We start from the raw sequence: 21,690 nt of genomic DNA, 5'->3' as shown, positions 1-21,690 counted from the left end.
TCTTGAAGGTCTCTTCCAACCTGGTCTATTCTATTCTATTCTATTCTATTCTATTCTATACGAAAGACATACTTCTTGCAAAGTTTGAGCGCCTCATTAATGATTGCTGGTCTACTGGAGATCTTCTGTGGTTGGCAATGGAAGTTGCCACGTGAATTTGTAGTAGTGATTCTCTGGCTCATTCATGTCCTGCATTGTGAGGGAAAAACCCTTCATAATCTTTCAGCAATCAGAACAAATCATTATTTTGTCATGCTGTATTAGAAATCACAGCTTTTGTGCCAGCTAGCCATAGGGGCTAAAACCTTTGCAAAAAGACAGGAGTTTCTGTTAGTGAAACATGACAGTTAAAGAAGATCAGAGATTTCTTTGTTGGCTACAAGTATCTACCTGAGGATAAGGCAAAATTATTTCTATCAGAATAATTAGCAAAACATATTTTATTGAGAAAATGGATAACTCCCACATGGGTATTTTTGATACCTGTCTAGTTTTACAGGGTCTGTATGTTCTTTGTAACAAGTATAATGATGACCAATGTGATCACAGTTCATAAGGCTCTGTATTATCTAAGCCTGCTATAGTACTTTAATGTCTTATCAGCTTTGCTCCCAGCAAAACCCAAGGAATATTTTGATGAAGCAAAGATGCAGCAATGTTGTAGAAGTTGACAATTAAGGCTGGTGCCATTGACTAACCCAGTGAAAGTAGCATTATGATTTTTTGTGTGTTGCGCTGGGATGAAGGCCAGTTGGCCTCTAAAGATAGTTTCCATAGCTACTGTCCTACAGAGGAAGAAAATGCTGCTGCTGCATTTTTCCTTTGGACCTTTATGGTTTTTATGCAAGCTGTCAAGACAATTAATTTTCATCAAATGTATTGGTTATTAGCTGTTGAAAGCAGGGGGGCATGGGTGGGTACATATGATGAAAAAGAGCATTAAATTAAGTAAAACATCAAGAGATTTCTTTATGTACACAATATGAATACATTTCAGATTTATGAAATCCCATTACTGCAGCATCTGATATGCTAGAATGCAATCTCTGCTCAAAAGAGAAGGTTCTGAAACTGCTCAGCTTCATTTCTGAGAATAAGCAAACCTGGCACCGACTTTCACTGTCGCTTCTTGTTGGATCTTTTGATCTAGATTTTTAATTATTTTTAAAAATGAAATGAAAAAAAAAAAAAGTAACCCTTACCCATCAAAAAAATCTCTCAAACTTTCACTGGTTTAAAACAAAACTGTCTTTTTTTGTGCCTGTTGTGTATAGAAGAGCATAAAAAGGGCAGTAAATGTTATGGCAGTATGCTGTGTAAAATCAAGCTTTGAGTATGAGATTATTTCTTGAGGTTAGCATGGGTAAAGTCTCCATTTCACTCTGCAATGAGGCTTCAGGGCATGTCGTTGTGAAGTTGGGGCTGGTTCTGGGAGTCATTAATGTGTGGTTGTATTACCAGCTCAGACTGCACATTTCCTGTAGATCGCTGAGGCAGAAATAAGTATTTGAGTACTCAGATCATAATATTTGAGCAATTTGTGTAAATTTATGACACCTTTTCTCATTCTATTTAAATGATTGAAGTGGCTCTGTCTGCTCACTGTCGTTATGGATCCATCTGCTGTAACTGTGCTTCCAGGCAGCCTCCGCGCTAACCTTTTCCATACTAACCAACCTCTTCAGAGATTTTAATGTCAGCTCTCACTCCCCAAGTTTGTCATCTTTTGTGATGTCAAGGGACGGTATGCAGACGTTACTAAATGGTGTTAGCCATAATCATTGACTCGAGGGTCAAACCAGGTTTGATTAGGTGAACCATCACTGAAGGTTGGGAATTGCAATTGGTGATAACTTGTTGGCTTCACTAAGTAAAAATACTAGTGAAAAAAGCAGCATGCTTTGGAGAACTGGAGAAAGAGGATGTGAAGGGAATAAAATACTGGCACAGAGAAGATAGGCATAAGGGGCACAGTCAAGTAGGTGAAAGCATGGCTCAGCCTGTCACTGTGGCCATTTGATAGTTGGCCAGTGAGCTGCTAGGAGAATCCTCTGAGCATTGCAGAAGGAGCAGATTTATAACTTAAAGATTAAAAACTCCGTCCAGCATGATGATGACTGAAGGCCTCTACCAAAGAGGAGATAAAATAAACTCAAAGTCTGAAGGGCCATAAGGGCATTTTGCTTTGTGGCAGTGAGAACACGTTCTTTTCTAACAAAACTCTAGTTGCCTGGGTTTTGGCTAGCCAGCTAGGCACTAGCAAAAGAGCTGTTACCTGTCTGAGGCTACTGGTGTTCTAGCTGCAGGGATTGTGGCTTTCAGGACATGGCAGAGCATCGGGGCAGTAATTAAAAGCCCAGCTGGAGGATTGCAGCTGAGGCTGCAGGAATGTCCCGCAGGTCCTGCTGAGCTGCTGGGGCTTCCAGCAGGTGCCCAAGTTATCCTGCTGGCTCTGGCTTGCCAAGGGCTGTCGAACCCCAGCCTTAAGTAATTTCTAAACCCTGCTGATCTCCAGCTCTAGCTATCTCGCTCCATCATTGTCTGTCTCTGAAAAATCCGGGCTAGTTATTTGTCTGGGGTAACTCAGCTGATTAAATACATGTCAGTGGAAATAGCCTGACTGAATCCGGCCATCTGGCTGCCTGTTTAAAGTATTAAATGCTGCTTGGTATGATGGGCATCATTTTCTAGCATTTTTAAATACTCTTCTTCATTAATACCTTCAACACTGTGAGATATATGTGTCTGTTTACTGAGAAATGTTTTCTTCATGGAAGGAAAGCTGGTTGATGTTGCAAGGAATGCACTAAGATACATCACTTTTCTTAAAGAAAATACATCTCTGAGAAGACTTGTAATCCATGACCTGTACATAGGGAAAAAATGGAAATTATTTAATGCCTGTCTAGAGAATAAATAGTTTTGTCTTTCTGTCACTTGCAGTTCTGCAAGACTGAACTTTTTTGATTATTAAGTAAAGCTATGGTTTTTGTGAGTGCATACAGAAGTACCATATATAAATACATAGTTTTTCCATAATAATTCATAAGGTAATACTGGGGGAAAGTGCCTGTTGATAAACCTCATGTACCTTGAGAACTTCTCTTTGCCTACATCTGGCATAGGAAGAAAAGCACAAGAATGCAAACTAAAGTAATTTTGACTTTAGCAAGTAGCTGCATAATCATCTAACTCGCTAGGACTTTGTAGAGGTCAGTGGATGAGCTGCTGGTGTAAACCTTCATGGACAGAGCCAGCAGCAGGGCAAACCAAGACCTTTTGTGCCTCAATTTTGTGTTCTCACTGACAATGTTTAATGAAGGGATGGATATGTGGGTGTTTTGTGCAGACTAAAAGCCTAGCATTTCATTTCCATGCAAAATTAGATGATAATAGCTTTCAGTATCAACTGTGAAACCTGTTTTCATCTGATATGCAGTAATGAGCAGGTACTGGTTTTATGGTAAGGAATAATATGCAATCTAAAAACATACGTGTTTTTTCTGCTTCACTAAAATCCTGAAGATGTCTTCTAGATAACCTCTAGAGAGATGGATGAAACTAATTAAGACAAAATCTCGTTAAGGAAAATATGTCAACATGGAAGTATCTTAGTGTATCAAAATATGCTTGTTCTTGCAGAATGACAGAAAAGGAGAAGCTCTTCTGTTCTGCTTTGGGGACATTCAGAAAGGAAGGTGAATGCTAACCTCTCTTAGATATTGATCCCCTGAGTACAGAACAGCTCGGTACAGAACACCTCGGTAGCAACTCAGACCACTAATGACATTTATATTATAACAATAATATTTTCTGTATAGAAAAGTACTTTCAGGTGTTGTTGTTTTTTGTTTTGTTTTGTAAAACACTGTTAAGAGCCACAGCTATAATTCTGCTAATGAACCCTGGGTAAGGAGGTGAATGCTTCTGTTGGCTTTCTCTAAGAGACCTGCGAATTATTGGTGGTGGCTGTTAAAGTAGGTGCTTACTGCAGCCTCATTCTGATCCTTCAAATTTAAGGTAAAAGCGTACCTTAGGTTTAAACAGCAAAAAGTAAAAATGCCCACGTATGTGTTTTCTGTCAGCTGGTTTTGATCTTACATAAACTAAAGGCATGGCCACGTAATGATGCGGGAGATTTATCCACAGAGTTTATCTCCAACTTTATGTATGGCTGTTTTTCTTCCTACTCTATTAACAGGGTTCTAGTTTTATGATCTCTAATATCAAAGTAACTTAAAATCAAGATTAGACTCACTTACTTAATTGGCAATTGCCCTTTACTGGATTTATTTTCTTGTTGGAGCTTTTGTCTGGGGAATTAAATTTTGAAATAATCAATACCTTGATTTGGAATGGACTCTTTCCAGGTTCTGTAAATGAAGTAATACTTGTGGTGATGCTACGTGAGTACTGTGTGTGATTTTTATTTTACTTCCTTCCAAAGGTGATGTAGTGATGCCTGTAGTGATGACTATAGCAAGTCATTTCAGAGCACAGTTCATTACCCAGATACAATACTGGAATCTTTCTGCAGTAAAAAATAGCAAGGAGCTTTATTGAAACATCAAATTGGTTTCAAAACATGCTATTTGATGTGGAAACTGGAGAAACACAGATTTGCCTAAGTATCTATTTGACATCTGAACTGCTGAAAATGTTTTGATACTTCAGACAGTTAACATTTGAGGTATTTCTTAATATGCATTTGTTTGTAAATGCCTGAATGCTAACTCATCTTAATCCGCTGCCTTTTGAATGACTTGTTTTGTTTGCTGAAGTTGGACTTCATTGAAGTTGATGCTATTTGAGCTTTGAGAAGCTGGTGATGAAATAGGCCTGGCTGATGTCTTTGGGGATAATAATTTAGAAGTCCCCAAGAGGGTTTGTTGTTGGTTTGTTGTTGTTTCTTCTGGAGTTTCTTGAAGGTGTTTGTTTCCCTGATTCAGGTTTTAAACAGAGAGCTATTTTTCTAGATTGCCTTGTCAAGTGAGGGCAGTACACTCTTGTAGTAATTGGAGACAATTCTAGTGATGGTTCTGGCCTAACTTTGAACTGTACTAGCTCTAAGGATAGGCACCCAAGTTTCATCTGATAACATTTTTTTGTTTACTATTCCAGAGAGCAGGTTTTAAGGATGTTTTACTGAACCAGGTTTAGGCCATCATGTATGAGTTCTTTAACCAAGCTCAGTAAAACAACATGATCAAAACAGTTGGATCTCATGCCTGTTGCTATTCAGTCTTCCCTGTTGCATTCCTAGCCAACCACTGAGGCTGTGATTTGACTATACGTGAATTTAAATGGCTTCATAAATACACAAAGAAATACTGTCACTGCACCACTGATATGTCTGATGTGCTCTGGATTTCATTTGCAGTGTTGTTAAATGCTAGACTGCTATATTACATGGTAAAGCTGTCATTGATAACTTAATTTCTCTATCTCTACTTGAACATGTTGGAAAACATTTTGCATATATTACCATATGCTATGCCCATTATTTAAAGTGACAACTGTAATTTCTATATTAAAATTAGCCCATGTGCATGCGAGCTGCTGTTTGATTCAGTACAAATAATGCTCTTTGAGTAGCTCAGTCTGGGCTGGGGTCCCTGTAGATCTGCATCCTTTCAAAACCAAGTCTTTTCTTCTCCTCTTTTAGGTCTACTGAGATAATGAAGCTTGAGTTTGAGGTTTCAGTTAATCATCTAATTTGTCAAAACATATAATCAGCCAGAGGCCACTGCCTTTATCTAGTTTTCTTTTGTAGACAGAGTGATAGAAGAAACAATTTTATCCTTAGCATGGAACTGATTTTACTGCTGCAAGACTGCATGAATATGAAATTGTGTGTTGGATTACTGAAGGATACTTCAAAGTGATATTCAATGTGCTGCTTTTTTTATTCTTTCTGGCATGGTGAAACATGGTTTAGAGGAGGTTATATTGTTAAAGGGATTCTGAAGCACATTTCCTAGATGGGGAGAGAACTGAGGGAAGCCCTGCAGTTTATAACTTTTTCCAAGGGAGGTTGTTATGGTATCACTCTAAAAAAAATCCTTGTTATTAACTTTCTTAACCCCCCCCCCACCCCTTTCCTCAAAACTAGTAGGGTGGTTTGAAGTTCACAGAGATTTGTATAAAAGTCTGAATTACCTTCTCTTTTCAAGTATTTGCAGTCAATAAATAGGACTGCACTCCTGAATCTAAAAAGTAAGTGGCAATTATTGCCTAATGGTACATCCAAAATACATTTTATCTAGGCATTTGATGAATGCTCTCAGAAAATACCAATTTTGCTTGTGTCACTGGCTGGGACTCCTATTGGAAGGTGCCTCCAGGGTCTATATTGACAGTAAGAGCATGCTGTGAGTGATGTGTTCGTGCCGGTGGCTGTTTGCATGTGGCCCAAGGGCCAACTGTTGCACATCATTGACTGACCTGTCGCTCTTGAAGTACAAATCATCCATTTTATGTTTTACCAAAAGGGGATCATGGATAGACACATGTAAAATTGAATAGCTGATTTCACAGCAGTGCTGTAAATATGGCATATACTTCATGTCTTTCAGCATACATTCTCCATATTGATCAGTAACCTTTTTTCCCCCACACTTGTTGGTTGTTCCCTCAAAGTATATGAAAGAAAAAAAAGAAAAGTACTTTTTTTTGGTCTAGTATGCATTCATTCACACCTGATCTAGTTACAGATGTCCCTGCTTACTGCAGAGGGATCGGACTAGATGACCTTTAAAGGTCCCTTCCAATCTAAACCATTCTGTGATTCTATGAATTTTTAACGCCACTCCCTCTGCTACATTTTCTCATTGAGCACCTGCTGGCTCCTCTGTGTGGTTTCTATAGGCTGCATCAGCCACTGGAAATTTAGAGATGCTAATAGAAGAGCTATGTGGTTTCCCTTGTATAGAGACTACCTATATATTTTTAAAATGTATATATATGGTAGACTGTTTGTCATATAATGATGCATTCTGATGATTTTCTGCCTACGAAGTACTGTGTGTTACTGCTCTGTAATCCTAGTGCCCAATACTCAGCCCAGAGGTGTGAAGGTAATGCCCATTGTTCTGCTGTACCCAAAGGTATATGTGGCATCTCACTGTTCAATTTATTTGATTTTCCATAAATTGATGTAAGGAGAAATTCTCTTATCTCTTGGGTGAGCTGGTAGAGGAAAACAAGGATGGGTTGCAGCAAAAACCAGCAGTCTGGGGGCCTGATCCAAGTTTCATCTGCCTCTAGCCTTAAAATGAAGACTGTCCCCAGCAGAAATGTGTTCCCCTGACTGAGCAGCATTGCTAGGTTTTAATAGAGTAGTATTCTTATTCTTGAGAGTACAAAATGAAATTACAAGAAACAACAACAAAAAAAGCAATTTAAGCAGCAAAGAAAAGTATTCTTTCTGAACAACTTTGATTCTTTTTTGTATTTTCTCCTTGAGTGGAAGGTTGTTGCAGATTGCTAGCAATTTGTACCAGAATATGTTTGGTATTGAACAATTGTGTAAAGAAAAAAGGTTGAGAGAGAAGTCCAATGAATGAAACAGAATAAAATTGCTTTGATTTTGCTTCTTGTCCACAAACAAACAAAACAAAACAAAACCATTAAAAAAAAAAATCCCAGCCAACCAAACAAAACACTGCAAACCAAAACAAAAGTAAAAGCAACCACAACCTACCCCAAACAAACAAAAGTATTTTTTTCCCAAGGTGTTTTAATGTTCAGTTGGAACAGGACATGAATGATGACTGGATGGTTACAGAATGTGCAATAAATGTTGCTCAGAGAGAGAAAGAACAGTAAGTGCCAACCTAGGAAAAAACCCAGAAGTCTTCATGCTGAATGGATAAAAATGCATCCTTTCTGGATGGATAAAACCTCTCATGCTGTCTAACACCTCCCCCCAACAAAAAAAAAACACCAAAAAACAGAAGACCACAAAGAATACCAGAAATGTGTTGTGATGATCCGGGAACAAAGGAGTGGAAGACGGAGGTAAGAGGCCAACCAGTAATGAGGCAAAATCAGAGTCTTCTTTGAATTTTAGGAGCAAAACTTAAAAGCTTTGTAGAGAAAGGGAGAAAAATCTTTCCAAACATTCTCCCAAACAAACAGGAACTGGATGTATCACTTGGACACAGCAGAAGGAAAGCTAGTTATGAAGAGAACAGCAAGATTGGAGATTGGTTGAGCCTAGTGTCCAAATTGTGTTTGGCTTAGTGTCTAAAACAATGTGTTTGAATTCTGTTCCTTACATCCCATTTTTCTTCAGTTGTGCATTTGTTTATTCTTCCTTTTTTTTTTATTTTTCCCATGAGGAAATACCCTTCAACCTTCTTCTGGCTTAGTGCTGTGTTTCTGGGATCTCTGGTGTACAGACCCAGTTGCCTATACCCATCATCACTCTGTTGGAAATTCATCAAGTTTTAAAAGGTGCTAATTTTCTGACAGGATGTGGAATCAGCACGTTGCATGAATGCTAGCCATGGAATTTAAGAGCAGTTAGGATTAGGAGTAAGCAAAGATCTTCTGATACCCCTAAAAGGTCTGTGTGGAAGGACTAGACACTATGAGAAATACTATCAGCCTGGCAGCAGTCTGCTGCCATTGCTTGCTGTTAGTTTATGTCTGAGTATTTTTGGTTAAAAAAAAATGTGTCCACAATTTTCAGGCTTATCTGAAACAAGAGTTCTGACTTAATTTTTGTAGAGGACAACCCTATAAATTTCAGCTAGCACCCTCTTAGACAGCCTCAGGGGATAAGACTGAAGAAGTGAGAATTCTTTTGTGCTTTGATGCGTTGGTTGGGAAAGCAACACTCCTGTTAAGTGTGATGCATTTTATGTTAATAAACAAAGATCATTAACTGAAGACTGAAGTGCTGCCAATCCTGAATCTTTCATGAGCAATAAATTCTCATTAAAAATCCTTTGGGGAAATGCATATTCTTTCAAAAGAACTTCCACAGCACATCATCTCCATGTGACAAATCCCCAGAGAAATAATGTATGTGAGCAACCAGTGATTAGAGGATTTGTTAGCTCAACTTCCAAGTCCACTGCATAAAGAAAACCCTCTTTGCTTGTTTCTTCTTTTGTTTTTCATTTTCCAAGGTCTTCTTAAGTCCAGCTTTAGTGAAAAAAAAGAATTCACAGCTAATTGTGTTTGGATTGCAATCAGAGGATTCATCACATACTATCTTCTGGATTCCAAATAATATTTTATTTTTTTTTAAAGACACAGAACAAATAAGCAGCATAATGAAAAATAGTGTAAAGTGTAAATCTGTGTGCTGTAAGGATCCTTTCCTTCAAGCCATACATAAGATCCCTACCAGAAACACAACTGAGACTCCATCTATTCTAGAGAGCAGCTTGACTGAGCTTAGACATGAACAGCAAAACACAAACTAAGAGCCTAGATATTAGATATGCTGCTAGGAGTGGTTAAATCATGAAGAAACAGCTACATGATCTCCAATAGTGATGCAGTGCACAAGCTACAACAGTTGCTGGTTTTAAGTCTAGAGTGGAAGTGCTGAATGATGGGCCAAAGGAAGGCAAGACGTGAAAAGTACCCTTATGCAGAGCAGTTTCTTTCTAGGCTTTGCGCTCTCCTTTCTTGAATGTTCATTAAAACAGTGTTTCAATGGCTATGTTGAGAGGAAGTCTGTGTTCACATCTCTGCTGTTGCTTTCAATTTCACTAAGTCACAGAAAGCAAAATCTAACTCTTTTGAAAGTGACATCTGCTTTAGCAGTATCTTTCTTGTGCTGGTGACTGATGTGTTGCCAGGCCTCTGCCAGCTAGGCTGAACGGTCAAAATGGCCTGGCCTTCAATACTTCCAGCAATGAGAACAGGTGTATGTGGGGAGGAGGACCCATCTTGTGTGCATCTGAAATGAAGAATGGCAGTTGTGTGCATTGGAAATGAGGAGGGGTGAAAGGTGGTGCCTCAAACTATTGTCTTTCTCCCATGGGCCAAGCTGTTACGTAGCAATGACGCTGTGCCTCTTTCACTACTCCACTTTGAACCCAGCTGCACTATCAAGATAAATTGGGAGGTTTTTAGCATCCTCTCTCTCTGTCTTGCTGTCCCATTTAAAGAAGTAGACCTACTGGACCATATACCACAGGTGAGTTAGTAGTGTAGCAGAAGGGAAAGGCGGTAGTGTAAAATTTGCTTGTCACATTGCCCTGTACTGGAAAAGGCCATAAAAATGCTGCAGTGAAAAAAGAAGATACAGACTACTATTTTGTTCTAATTAGAAAAATGCTGTGAAAGAAAGAAATTTTATACTATTTTAGAGCATTTTAGGGCTTTCATTAAATAGATGCTTTCAGGTATTTTAAAGCAGCATCTCAGAAGCAAGCAGTCATTCTTGGAGTACAGGATAGGGATCTGTGTGCAACTACTGCCTGTATTATAATTTAAAGTTTCTTTTGCTGAATTACTATTCCAAATTGCCTTTTATTTTATTCTTTTGTGGTTTTTTTCCTGTTTGAACACTGAGGTTTTCCATGATGGCAATTGTTTGAGAACTTGGCAGCTTGCCTAATTGTACAAATTCCCACTGTATGCTTTTTGTATTGCAGCTTATTGGCAGAAATAATACAGCATTAAGTACAAATATTCCAGTTAATGTAACATTTAAACAGATAAATCAGTCACTTAGGTAAAGAAATTCCAAACTGCAACAGTGTGAATTTGTCAAACTGCTTTTGCTAGGTATATTGTGGTGTGGATTGCAGAACGGATACAATAAGGTTTATGGTTAATGTACCACTTATAATAATAATGTTTTAGTAGTTCATAGGATGTATTGATTCAAAAGGTTCATACAGGGATCAAATCTGTGCAGAATTTCTCCTTGCCAAAACCTTAACTGTGCTTTTCAATAAATCCAAGGTTTACATAACGCATAGGTGATGTACTTTATAATGTCAAAACTTATACTTCTAAGCTGTTTCAGAGTTCAGTGCTGTTGTGCTGTTTACTCTTAGGTGTTTGATGTTGCACCCTTGATACTGCATTAAAGGCCACAGTCAGGTGTAAAACTCCCTTGTCTGTTGCTGTTTACTGTTTGGACTTACTTTGAAATAACATTTGTAAATCTGTCTCACTACTATCTACAGACTTTAGAATTTAGTAGGAAAAGTTAGGTTTTTTTCCTCCATTGTGTTTCAGAAAAAGTTCAGCTTCCCCCCTCCCCACCATTTTCTTCTGCCACTTGGAATCTCAGCCCTCCCCCCCCAAAAAAAGGCTTCAGAGCCTTTATATCTGGGGGAAAAAAAATGCAGCTGAATGTATTATCTTATGAATAATGGTCATAAGTGAGATGTTCCAGGAGATTTGTGCAATGATTGCTTGGTATAATTCATAATTATCCTGGTGATTTGGCATTGTGTCATACAGGCATTAATCTTTTATCCTACAACTGAATGTGTATGTAGTTGGGAAGGAATCACTCCTTTTGCTTGTATTTTGCTTAATCAAGAGACTGCATTGGTTGTGATGGTTGGTGTCATCTCCATGTCTTGTCAAGGAGTTCAAAGGGTGGGTTGGTGGCTCAATTGATTCTCATTCTGGTTATTTAGCAGTTACTAATGAATGTTATTTAAAGGTTTAATTTAAAAAGCTTTTGGCTTTGCTAGATTTCTAAGGCTATAAACAATCTTAAATCTCAAGAGTAAAAATACCCAACTTTGGGTACAGACCTCCCCACCTATGTCTGATACTATAGGCCCAAACATGTACAGAATTTGGGAGATGGGCTGTGTCATGGAGTCAGCTCTATTACGGGAAGGAGACACCCCAACATTAAAAAATATATATATTTGAAACAGTCAGAAATACCAGTGAGAGAAGATGCTTCTGTTGAAAATGCATTGCTGTCTGTCCCCATGCACATGCTTAGGACAGGAGATTACCATGCTTGAGTGTCCATCTGACCCCGGCTGCTGTGCCAGTGCCGAGAGAGTCATTTGTCATGAAAACAGCTCCTTGATAATCTTCCATGGACTCCTGATAACCTTTCCTTTTGTAATTTCTTTGCCATGGCTCTGCCCCTCTTCTTTTGCCAAAAGCTTTTATGATGAAGGCTCTGCCCCCACTCTTTGCCTTCTCCTTTCTGACCAGGGTACGTGATGCAGCCCTGTGTCATGCCATGACTTCTTCCATGGTATGTGTTTTTGTATTTGGCATCATTTGTGTGCTTCTGGAAGGTAACTACATGGTCTTCTTTGCACTTCTGCTTCAGATTTCACATACATTAAAATTGGGGAGGAGCCCCTGGGAATTGCTGATACTTGTTTTAGATCAGAGTCATAATGCTGTGGGTTTTTTTTTCTTTTATGTTAAATTCACTCAATGAAAATACAGTTTAAATAAGTTACTACCTGTTTTGTTTGTCTGGATTTGGCAGTATCATGTCTTGTAGAAGAGAAGTTTAATGTAAATTATGTTTTCTGTATGCTTATCTTTTATTCCAAATACCTGAGCAATAAATACGAGTCTGTGCCTTGCTGGTGGCTCATCCTATCCTGCTGCTTTCTTGACAGCATTAGTACTTCAGTTACTGTAACTCCACTCTTTGTAGTTATTGTAAAAATAATTAAATAAAGCTTGTATTTTGCTTTAAGTTTGCAATAAATATTTCTTTGCAAGCTGGCTCTTTTATTGCCAGTTCTAGTTTAACCCCTGCAACTCTAAACTACACTTTCAAAACGCGACACTGATATTTACAAAGCACCAAATGCCTCTGCTGTCCATGATCTTCAGTAGGAAGGAAGGTTGCAGCATCGCTACTCACTGCGACTGCAATAGGAGCTGAAAGAGGTGCACTAGTTCACTGCAGCTTTTCCACCTTCGGCTGTTCCCTTGTCAGATCTTGTAGACTCAATGAGGTCAAGCCTGGTTAGCATTTGGCTGGGAAACCTCCTTGGAAAACCAGGAGCCAACAGAAGCCAGGCTTGTGTCTCTCTGCACAGACTAATGATGTTTGATTTTTGATTGTGTTCCTCATTAAAACCATAACATTGTTTTTCTTTGTTAAAACTGTAAAATTGTTGTTTACTATTTGAAACAGACATGGATTCTGTACCACTGAGATCTTGGCAAATGGCTAAATCAGCACATTTTAGAGGCATCTTTTATTTCATACTTCATCCAGAAGCTATTTTAAGTAATATCTTTCTGTGTTAGATGGAGAAGCAAAACCCTGCATCTAAGATCTTCTGAATCTGAGGTTTAATAGTATCAGTGAGGGTTGGAAGGGACCACAAGGACCATCCAGTTCCAACCCCACTGCCATGGGCAGGGACACCCCACACTAGATCAGGCTGGCCAGAGCCTCATCCAGCCTGGGCTTAAACACCTCCAGGGACAGGGCCTCAACCACCTCTCTGGACAACCCATTCCAGGGCTTCACCACTCTCCTGGTGAAGAACTCCCTCCTCACATCCAGCCTGAATCTCCCCACCTCCAGCTTCATTCCATTCCCCCTAGTCCTATCACTTCCTCATATCCTGAGAAGTCCCTCCCCAGCCTTCTTGTAGGCCCCCTTCAGATACTGGAAGGCCACAGTTAGGTCACCTCAGAGCCTTCTCTTCTCCAGACTGAACAGCCCCAACTCTTTCAGTCTGTCCTCATAGGAGAGGTGCTCCAGCCCTCTGATCATCCTTGTGGCCCTTCTCTGGACACGTTCCAGCATGTCCATATCCCTCTTGTAATAGGGGCTCCAGAACTGGATGCAGTACTCCAGGTGGGGTCTCACCAGAGCTGAGTAGAGGGGGAGAATCACCTCCCTTGACCTGCTGGCCACACTTCTCTTGATGCAGCCCAGGATCTGATTGGCTTTCTGGGCTGCAAGTGCACACTGAGAGCTCATGTTGAGCTTCTCATCCACCAGCACCCCCAAGTCCCTCTCCTCAGGGCTGCTTTCCAGCCAGTCACTGCCCAGCCTGGATTTGTGCCTGGGATTGCCTCAACCCAGATGCAGGACCCTGCACTTGGTCTTGTTGAACCTCCTGAGGTTGGCTTGTGCCCACCTCTCCAGCCTGTCCAGGTCCCTCTGGATGGCATCCCTTCCCTCCAGCGTGTCTGCTGCACCACACAGCTTGGTGTCATCAGCAAACTTGCTGAGGGTGCACTCAGTGCCACTGTCCATGGCACCCACAAAGATGATTAACATTTTATTTCAAAATTTGTGAAGCTGAAGTTCTCTGCTGGAGTTCTTTGGTTTTGTTGTATTGATGTAAAATAGCGCTATCAGGAAGGGAAATGAAGAAAAAGGGAATCTTTCACACATCCAGTGTAGCTTTCACTGTGTTGTTTGATCTAAGGATATCTGTTACCAGATCAGGAACAGTATTAGCATATCTTCAAAACTGTGTCACAGGTGGGGGCGTGTGATTGCATTGCCTACTCTGCCTTTATTCCTGTGGACTGGGAGGAGTTCAAGGAACATAGTTTTGTAGTGAAGCCCTAAGCTGTGTTAGATGTCGCTGGCATATGATACAGGGGTGGATTTTCTGCTAGTTGAATGAGTTGAATCTATGGGAAGGGAGGGTGAAGGAGAAATTTTGTTTTAAGGAGAGTTTGGAACTTGTAGGATTATTTTGCTCATTTGTTTTTTTCTTGGACTAAATGGGTTTTCCTCATGCTATTGTTTTGTAGAGCAAGCTACTGCAATATCTACTAGAGATACTGAGACGTGAAATGTATCTTGCTTCCATCCACACAGTGACTACTTGTGTGCTTGGTTTCATCTGAAAGGGATATAATTGAATCCTTGTTTGGCTCCTTTAATTATCTCTTTGCTAAGTCCTTGGCTGGGAATTTTGCCACTTACAATGCAAATATTCAAACTTAAGAGCATAAACTGTGCTTTCAAAGAGCGTTTCTGTAAACCTTTTATCATGTGGTGGCTTTTCAAAAGCGAACATGAGAACTTCTCAATGAACATTGTTTAATTTTTTTAATCCTCAGAAGATTTTGTTTTCTTGCAGGTTGTTAATTAACTTTGTTAATTAATCATGCTATAAGGGATGAAACATGCTTGATTAAAAATAAATAAAACTGTATAGCAACAAAGTAATGCTACTGATTTTTTTCTGTAGAAACCAAAGATTAAAAAAACCTCAAGATTAACTTTGAAGCTGCATGTCAAATACTCTTTGCATTTGAAACATCTGTAATACTAAAGCAGCTAAAAGCTCATTACTTTCACAGCTCAGTTACAGTAAAATGCTTATCCAATTGTAACACTGCGTTAAAAAATGAAGGCTCAAAATAGTTGCTCAAGGTTCTGTCTTAATCAAAATGGTCTGAGGTGGTGGGTAGTAACAAATAGGTTTATTTGTTCATGCTTAGACATGAAATTCCTTGTTCTCTCTTGTCCTGTGTCTTTTATGAAAACTTCCAACTGGTGTTAAATGCTGTTGGCTCCTAACAGGATTCTGACCACGTTTCTCAACCGTTGTACCAGCATACATTTGAGCAGAGGTGGTGAGAAATGGCTCACTGCAGGTGATGAGCCAAGTACATCACAAATAAAGCTCTGCGGAAGGATCTTGGGAATGTCTGTGGTCCAGAGGCATTCTGAGCCTCTGCCGCACATCCCACCTTGATGAAGTTAACTATCTGCAAAGGTCTGGCTACAAGTGCTGTGTCTCCTTTGCCTGGGGAATCAAGTCAAGAGGGAGAAGATGCTCTGGGACCTCTCTGAAGTGGGAGCACAGAGTTTGCTTGCTTCAAAGTTGACTTATTTTCAGATACCATTGGAACAGGTGGCTCCTCTGTATCCACTATTGAATGTTTTTTCCTCATACATGATACTCATGTTTCTTTTTCATCTTCTCTTGAAAAATAATTCTGCTCCTAATACCAGCAGTGTTGCAAACACAGTATGAGAATAGCAGTCTTTGCTCTCCTTCATTGAGGAAATCATTAAGGAAGTCCTTTCAGAACCTTTGGGATCCTCACCCAGAGAGGTTAGTTAGGAGGAGCCTTCTTTGTGGATGGAGCTTAAATGGAGTTTACTCTGATAAAATTACATGATTCCAGAAATGTGGGACTGATACCATGTTGTAAATAACACAGAGCGGGAAGTAGGAGTATTCCTTACATAGGATTAACTGAAATCTCTGCAGACCACTGGCAGTAAGGGCATGGAAGAAGTGATTTGTGGATAGTTTAGGGTTTTGTTTTGTTTTTTCCCCCTCTTTATCTTTTCTCATAAAATTCTTTAGGCATTTGTTTTTCAATTAAAAAGTCAAACCCTCCTCAAAGGGTATCCTAGCTTTTTCCACTGAGACATATTAGGGCACTGAAGCGATGAAAAAGGCAATGGGCTATTTCCAGCAACTGAACTAAATCCTTAAAATAGGATTAACCAGTTTTGTAATTTGCCTCTGATAGCATCAGCACTGAAGAAGGAGGGCAATACACATCTTTTGGTAGCTGTTTTTAGGGGACCTTCATTAAGGCTGTCAGTGCTGTGGCGTCACCAGTCTCAGGGGTTAGTAAAGAGGACCTTGGTACCGTGCTATCGTCGTCTCTCGTTTTGCCAATATATGGTGGTTTCAATAGCATACATGTTTATAAATCACAACATTGGCAATGCCTTTTATTAATCTGGTAATTCCACTAGCCAGCTGTGCCTGGAGTGTTGTGGCAGTGCTGTAAGCACATGTGGGCAGGTGACTGTTAGGGACGCTTAATCTAAATACAACATTTTCTGCTACAAGGGGAGGGGAGGTCCAGTTTAGTGATCAAAGCATATATTGAGCTATGGCTACATGACATGACTTCTGTCATTCTTGCAGTGAGTAGGCAAGTGTGGGCATATCTTCCTTCCTCAGCAGATGAGAGTTCTGAGAATTGGGATAAAATGTCATAGAGTGTTTAGCTTTTCCTGCTGGATGAGAGAAACAAGAACAACTACAGAGCCTGGGGAGATCATCAGCCAGTGGGTCCTCCCTCACCCTTGACTAGGCACTTTGCAGGTTTTTTTGGGGAGCAAGAGTTTCCAGCCTCAGCTTTTCTCTGCAGCAAGAGGGCTAGGAGACAGGTCTGTTTTCAAGATTTTGTCTGCTTTTCTGCAGTGTACAGGAGGAAGGTTTTCTTTCCTGAGTTCAGTATGACTGAAGGAAGGTGGATGGCGTGTGTCTTCCAAACCAGCAATTAAAACGATGACATGTACATTTCCACTAACAAAACAAAGCTGTTGAGCAAGCGATAAGCATAAGGATCACATTGAACAAATGATAAAGTTGCGTATTCACAAGGAAGAATGTGGTCTTAACTGGTGAAGGATGATCATAGAATCATAGAATAGTTTGGGTTGGAAGGGGCCTCCAAAGGTTTTGCTTCTTCCATTCCAGCCCAGGGATGATGACAAGCCACTTCCCTAGCAACTAAATCATGCTTTTTATCCGTGACATTGAATCCACAATCATTCTCAAGGACCCCTGCTGCAACTTGGCCAGTTTTAACCACAGCTCTTGCTCCCTAATGAAAGCACTGCTCAGCTGGCTCTGTAGACATCTGCAAGCATCCCGTCTTGCAGGTGTTTTACCCACTCAGTTTCAAGCAGCGCCTGCAAGTCCTCAACCAATTCCCATAATGCCCTCTTCTTTTTTCTTTCCATTTGATTTACAGTGCATCTATTTTTCTGTGCTGCCATCAGCACTATCCCTAAACCAGCAAAGATTACTGCTGTCAACATTTCTAACAGGAAGGAGAGTTAAAATCAAGCTGGACATGAGCAATCCTGATCATTTGCCAGGGAACTCACACTCAGCTGATTAAACTCTTCTTTTTCTTGAGGCCCTCACAGTGGAGCTGAAAATAAAACTGGTGAGCCCCCTTCATCAGGGACACAGCCAAAGCTGCCAACCCCCCTCCATGGGGATCACAAGCCAACTTTGCTGAACCTTGGTCTGTGGGGCTGCAAGTAAGAATTAAGGGTGCAGGGGGCTCTCTTCCCTCTCCTCCAGTAATGCTTTCCCCTGAGAAAAACCTCTTAAGGCCTAGTCTCAACAGCACTTAGACAGGAAGGGGTTCCTGCTGACTATGCCAACTAAAATGTCACAACCTAGTATCCTGAGCCAGCCCTGGGCAATGGGAGAGGTTGCACAAAGATTCAAAAATTCCCTTGGAGTAGATTAAAGTGAAACAACACCAAGTGGCTGATGAATTAGGTTTATTAGATTGGACCAGAGCAGAGGGAGAATGGGGAGAAAGAGGACAGTGATAAAAAAAGTTATGAAGTATGAGAAAAAAAAGAAGATACCACCACTCTTGGATCCAGTGATGTTTTCACAGGATTAGCCACGTCCTTCAGTGGTGGGTATACATCCCACCAGGATCTTCTACGGTAGATGCAACATGGTGGATCCCAGAAGTTGTGGTCCTTTTACACCTTTCTGGAAGGGGGTGGGGAGGGTGAGGGTGTCATGGTCTGTCCAAATCACAAAGGGAGGTGTGCACCAGGCCCCTGCAATGAAGTGTCTGTCACCTGGTGTTGTTAAGTGTGGTTTTAGAGAAGGAGTTCCTGCCTCTGTAGGAATTATCTCTTCCCACTGTTAAGTCAGCAGCTCTCCTACAGAGCTGTTAAGGCCATCACCCTGTGTGTTCAAGACCAGGTATATCACACCTTGTTTGAGACTATGGAGTCCATAAGGGGTATCAGCCTTCCCCTGCCACACACATTGTTTTGAGATGAGAGCCATTATGGACTAACTCCCGGTCTTGCCACATGCATTATTCTACAGAATCACAGAATGTGTCTGGTTGGAAGAGACCTTGGAGATCATCCCATCCAACCCTCTTGAGACAACAGAGGATTGGGCTATCACAGTGTGGCTGGTGGGCTTGTAGCTGGACCCCTAGGCAAGTGGCACAAGGCTGATCCTGCTGGTCCTTGAACAGTGCTAGGATGCTGCACTGGGATGATTCAGGTCTTTCTTGCCAATTAGACTGCAGAATTTCCAGGCAAAACACGAGTAAATGGGAAAATTCAAACTTGATGAAGGATATGTTCTGACTTTAAAATACTTTTTTTTCTGGAAATTTCCAAAGTTGATCGTTGTAAATAACTTACTTATCTGAAAGTTTTATGTTTTGGTGTGAAATTCTTCTGATCTGCTTATACTGATAAATTGCTTTGACATTCCGGCAGAGTGCTTTTGTTTCAAAAATAGATACTCCTCTTTAAAAGTAGTCTGCTTGGAAAGGTATCCTTCATTTTTAAATTACAGTAGATTGCTTAAGTCTCACTTGTTCTGTGAAGTATTTTCTTCTTTGCTGAGCTTACAGAGCAAATTCCTCTCTTCCCATATTCCTTCTGCAGTGGTTGATTCCTGCAGCACCTTCCACTGTCTCGGTTTTGTGATTCACATACTTTGTACCTAACTGTGTGTTGCCGGTCCATACATTCCGAAAACCTCTTTACTTTTCTACTCTACTTTAATTCCTTTTGTAACATTTTTCATGTGAAAGTATGTTGTGATCACCAGATTCTTAGCTAAGCAAATTGTTACTTGAGTCAAGCCAAGCATTTGGGTAAGGATATTATATGAGAATAGGCTAATTAAGAAAAATGATAATTCAGGACCTGCAAAATGAAGCACAGTATGTCTAGGAATAGAACAGATTTTTTTAGTTTCATTTTTATGCCTACATTTATTGATGATCTAACAGCCTTCCAGCTTGTGTTAATGTAGTGTGGAATAAAGCTGATGTGCAAGGCCATAGGAAAATAAATAACACAATCTGATTTGCACGGTCTGTTTCCATATTGCCAGCGTGATGAGCTACTTTGTTGTTTGAATGGAGCAAATGATTTTAAGATTCAGTTGATTTATTGACAGCTCTGTCAGACTAACACAAAATGAAACAGTAATGGAGCCACTAAATATTGCAGAAGAAGGTGGGTAGGAGAGCAGAGTCTGCCAGGAGGGTTGCCCGAGTGCTGTGCAGGAATGCCACCCTGATGGGGAAGCAGTGAAAAATGAACTGCTATTCACACGCTTTTCTTTCCACAGGGAGAAGCTGTCTGTGGCTCGGCTGCAGCGAGAAGTTGCACAAAGTAAGAGTGAAGGAGCAATGGTAAGCTGTGGCAACTTGCTGCTTTGCAATTTTTGTCTTACTACTTCAGGTCATAGGTATATTTTGTCTTGCTGAAGGTGGTCTCTGGAGCATTGAGACTGCCTCGGACATAATGATGGATTGCCAACGATGTATTCATAAATCGGAGGAAACTCAAGCCTCTATCTTGGCTGCCTTGGGAAAACTGTGGTAGAGAAAAGCTGTTTCCTTTTTCCTGCTGCTGATGCTTACTGGAATTGGAAGCAGGGCAAGCACAGGCAATTTCAGATCAAAATGTGGTAGACTGGCTTGCCTGTTTATCTTAGCCAACTGCAGAAAAATGGAAGAACAGAAGCATGGAAGCTGGAAAAACGCTCAGCCTGATAGTTTTGTAAATCATGTAATGCTCCTTCTATCTTTATTTTCCATATAGCAATTTATGAGATTAGGCTTGTGAGCAAAATTTGAAATGGCAGATTTTTGGTTAACCATAAATCTCAATTTATGTAGTGCCTTATCTCTTCAAAACAGTTTTCTTTAGGAGCCAACATGTGCTGAGTGTGCTTAATTACTTAATATCTAAGGAACTCTTCCCATCTGTTAAGGAGTTTGTTCATCCTGGTCTCCAGATGAAATGTCTTAGGCTTCCATGGGATAAAGTAGACCCATTCAAAAACCTTAAATCCCAAACCACTCTCAAACACACTTGTGAAACTCCTCATGATTTGAGTGAGTTCCATAGTTGGCTGTGGAAGAATTTGGTCCAAAGTTTGTTTACCTTAGTTGGGAGAAGTTGTAGAAGGTCTCTGGGGAATGGAACGGTCTTTAAAATCCCAACTTCCTCCAGTGAGTGCATTTTGTAAATCATAGTTAGTGACTAATGCAATGAAATGAGTTTTGTAGGGACCTAAGTGACAGTAGGAGAAACCTCCCATGAATATACAGCTCTCACTGTGGCTACACATGGCTCCAGCAGAACTGGGGCATACCATGTGGGGGCCTCTGCTAGGATACAAGCTTTTGGGCTCAGAATGCCTTGTAGAGAAGGGAAGGAGAGGGGATCAGGCAGACACTGCTGATTTACCCCAAGCCCTAACTCCTTGCCCAGTACGCCATGACAGTTATTGCCCTCTCCTATTGCAACACTAGCCCTAGTGTGTCTGCTCTTGGGTCTGCAGAATAGCTAGGCTGACCACCAGAAGTCTTTGAGATGGGGTTTAAGCAGTTGGAAAGACTGGCCACTGGGTAATGTTTTGTGTGGTTTGGGGCAGAAGGCCTGGAGGAAGAAACTTTTCTCGGGTTAAGCTGCATTCCAAGAGTCTGTGACAGAGAGAAAATTCCCAGTGCCTCTTGGAGGAATTTTGCCTGCAGAAGAATGCCAGAGATGAGGCATTGGATGTGCAATTGCATTTCAGTTTTCAATATAAACAAATTTCAAAATCTGAGAAGAGCTACTACTCTATTTTAAATGTTTCCTTTATGGTTTTTTGTAAGTAGCTTTCCCTTGGAGGCATAGCAATAATTTATTGAGTGTAAAACATACTTTGTGAGATAATCCAAGACATTATGAAATGA

The 21,690-nt window shown here is 40.4% G+C and overlaps 1 protein-coding gene across 9 annotated transcripts in view; it reads left to right on the top strand.

Moving 5' to 3' along the window:
* Positions 1-21,690, top strand: part of NCKAP5 (NCK associated protein 5) — a 257,106-nt gene that overhangs the window by 9,495 nt on the left and 225,921 nt on the right. For all 9 annotated transcript variants that reach the window (XM_054176887.1, XM_054176890.1, XM_054176884.1 and 6 more), the window contains exon 2: positions 20,073-20,136. In XM_054176887.1, the coding sequence (XP_054032862.1) occupies positions 20,073-20,136 (64 nt within the window). The remainder of the gene's footprint in view (positions 1-20,072; positions 20,137-21,690) is intronic.

Source organism: Dryobates pubescens, chromosome 2 (assembly GCF_014839835.1).
Source record: "Dryobates pubescens isolate bDryPub1 chromosome 2, bDryPub1.pri, whole genome shotgun sequence".
NCBI lineage: Eukaryota > Metazoa > Chordata > Aves > Piciformes > Picidae > Dryobates > Dryobates pubescens.
This window is presented reverse-complemented; position numbering and strand designations above follow the sequence as displayed.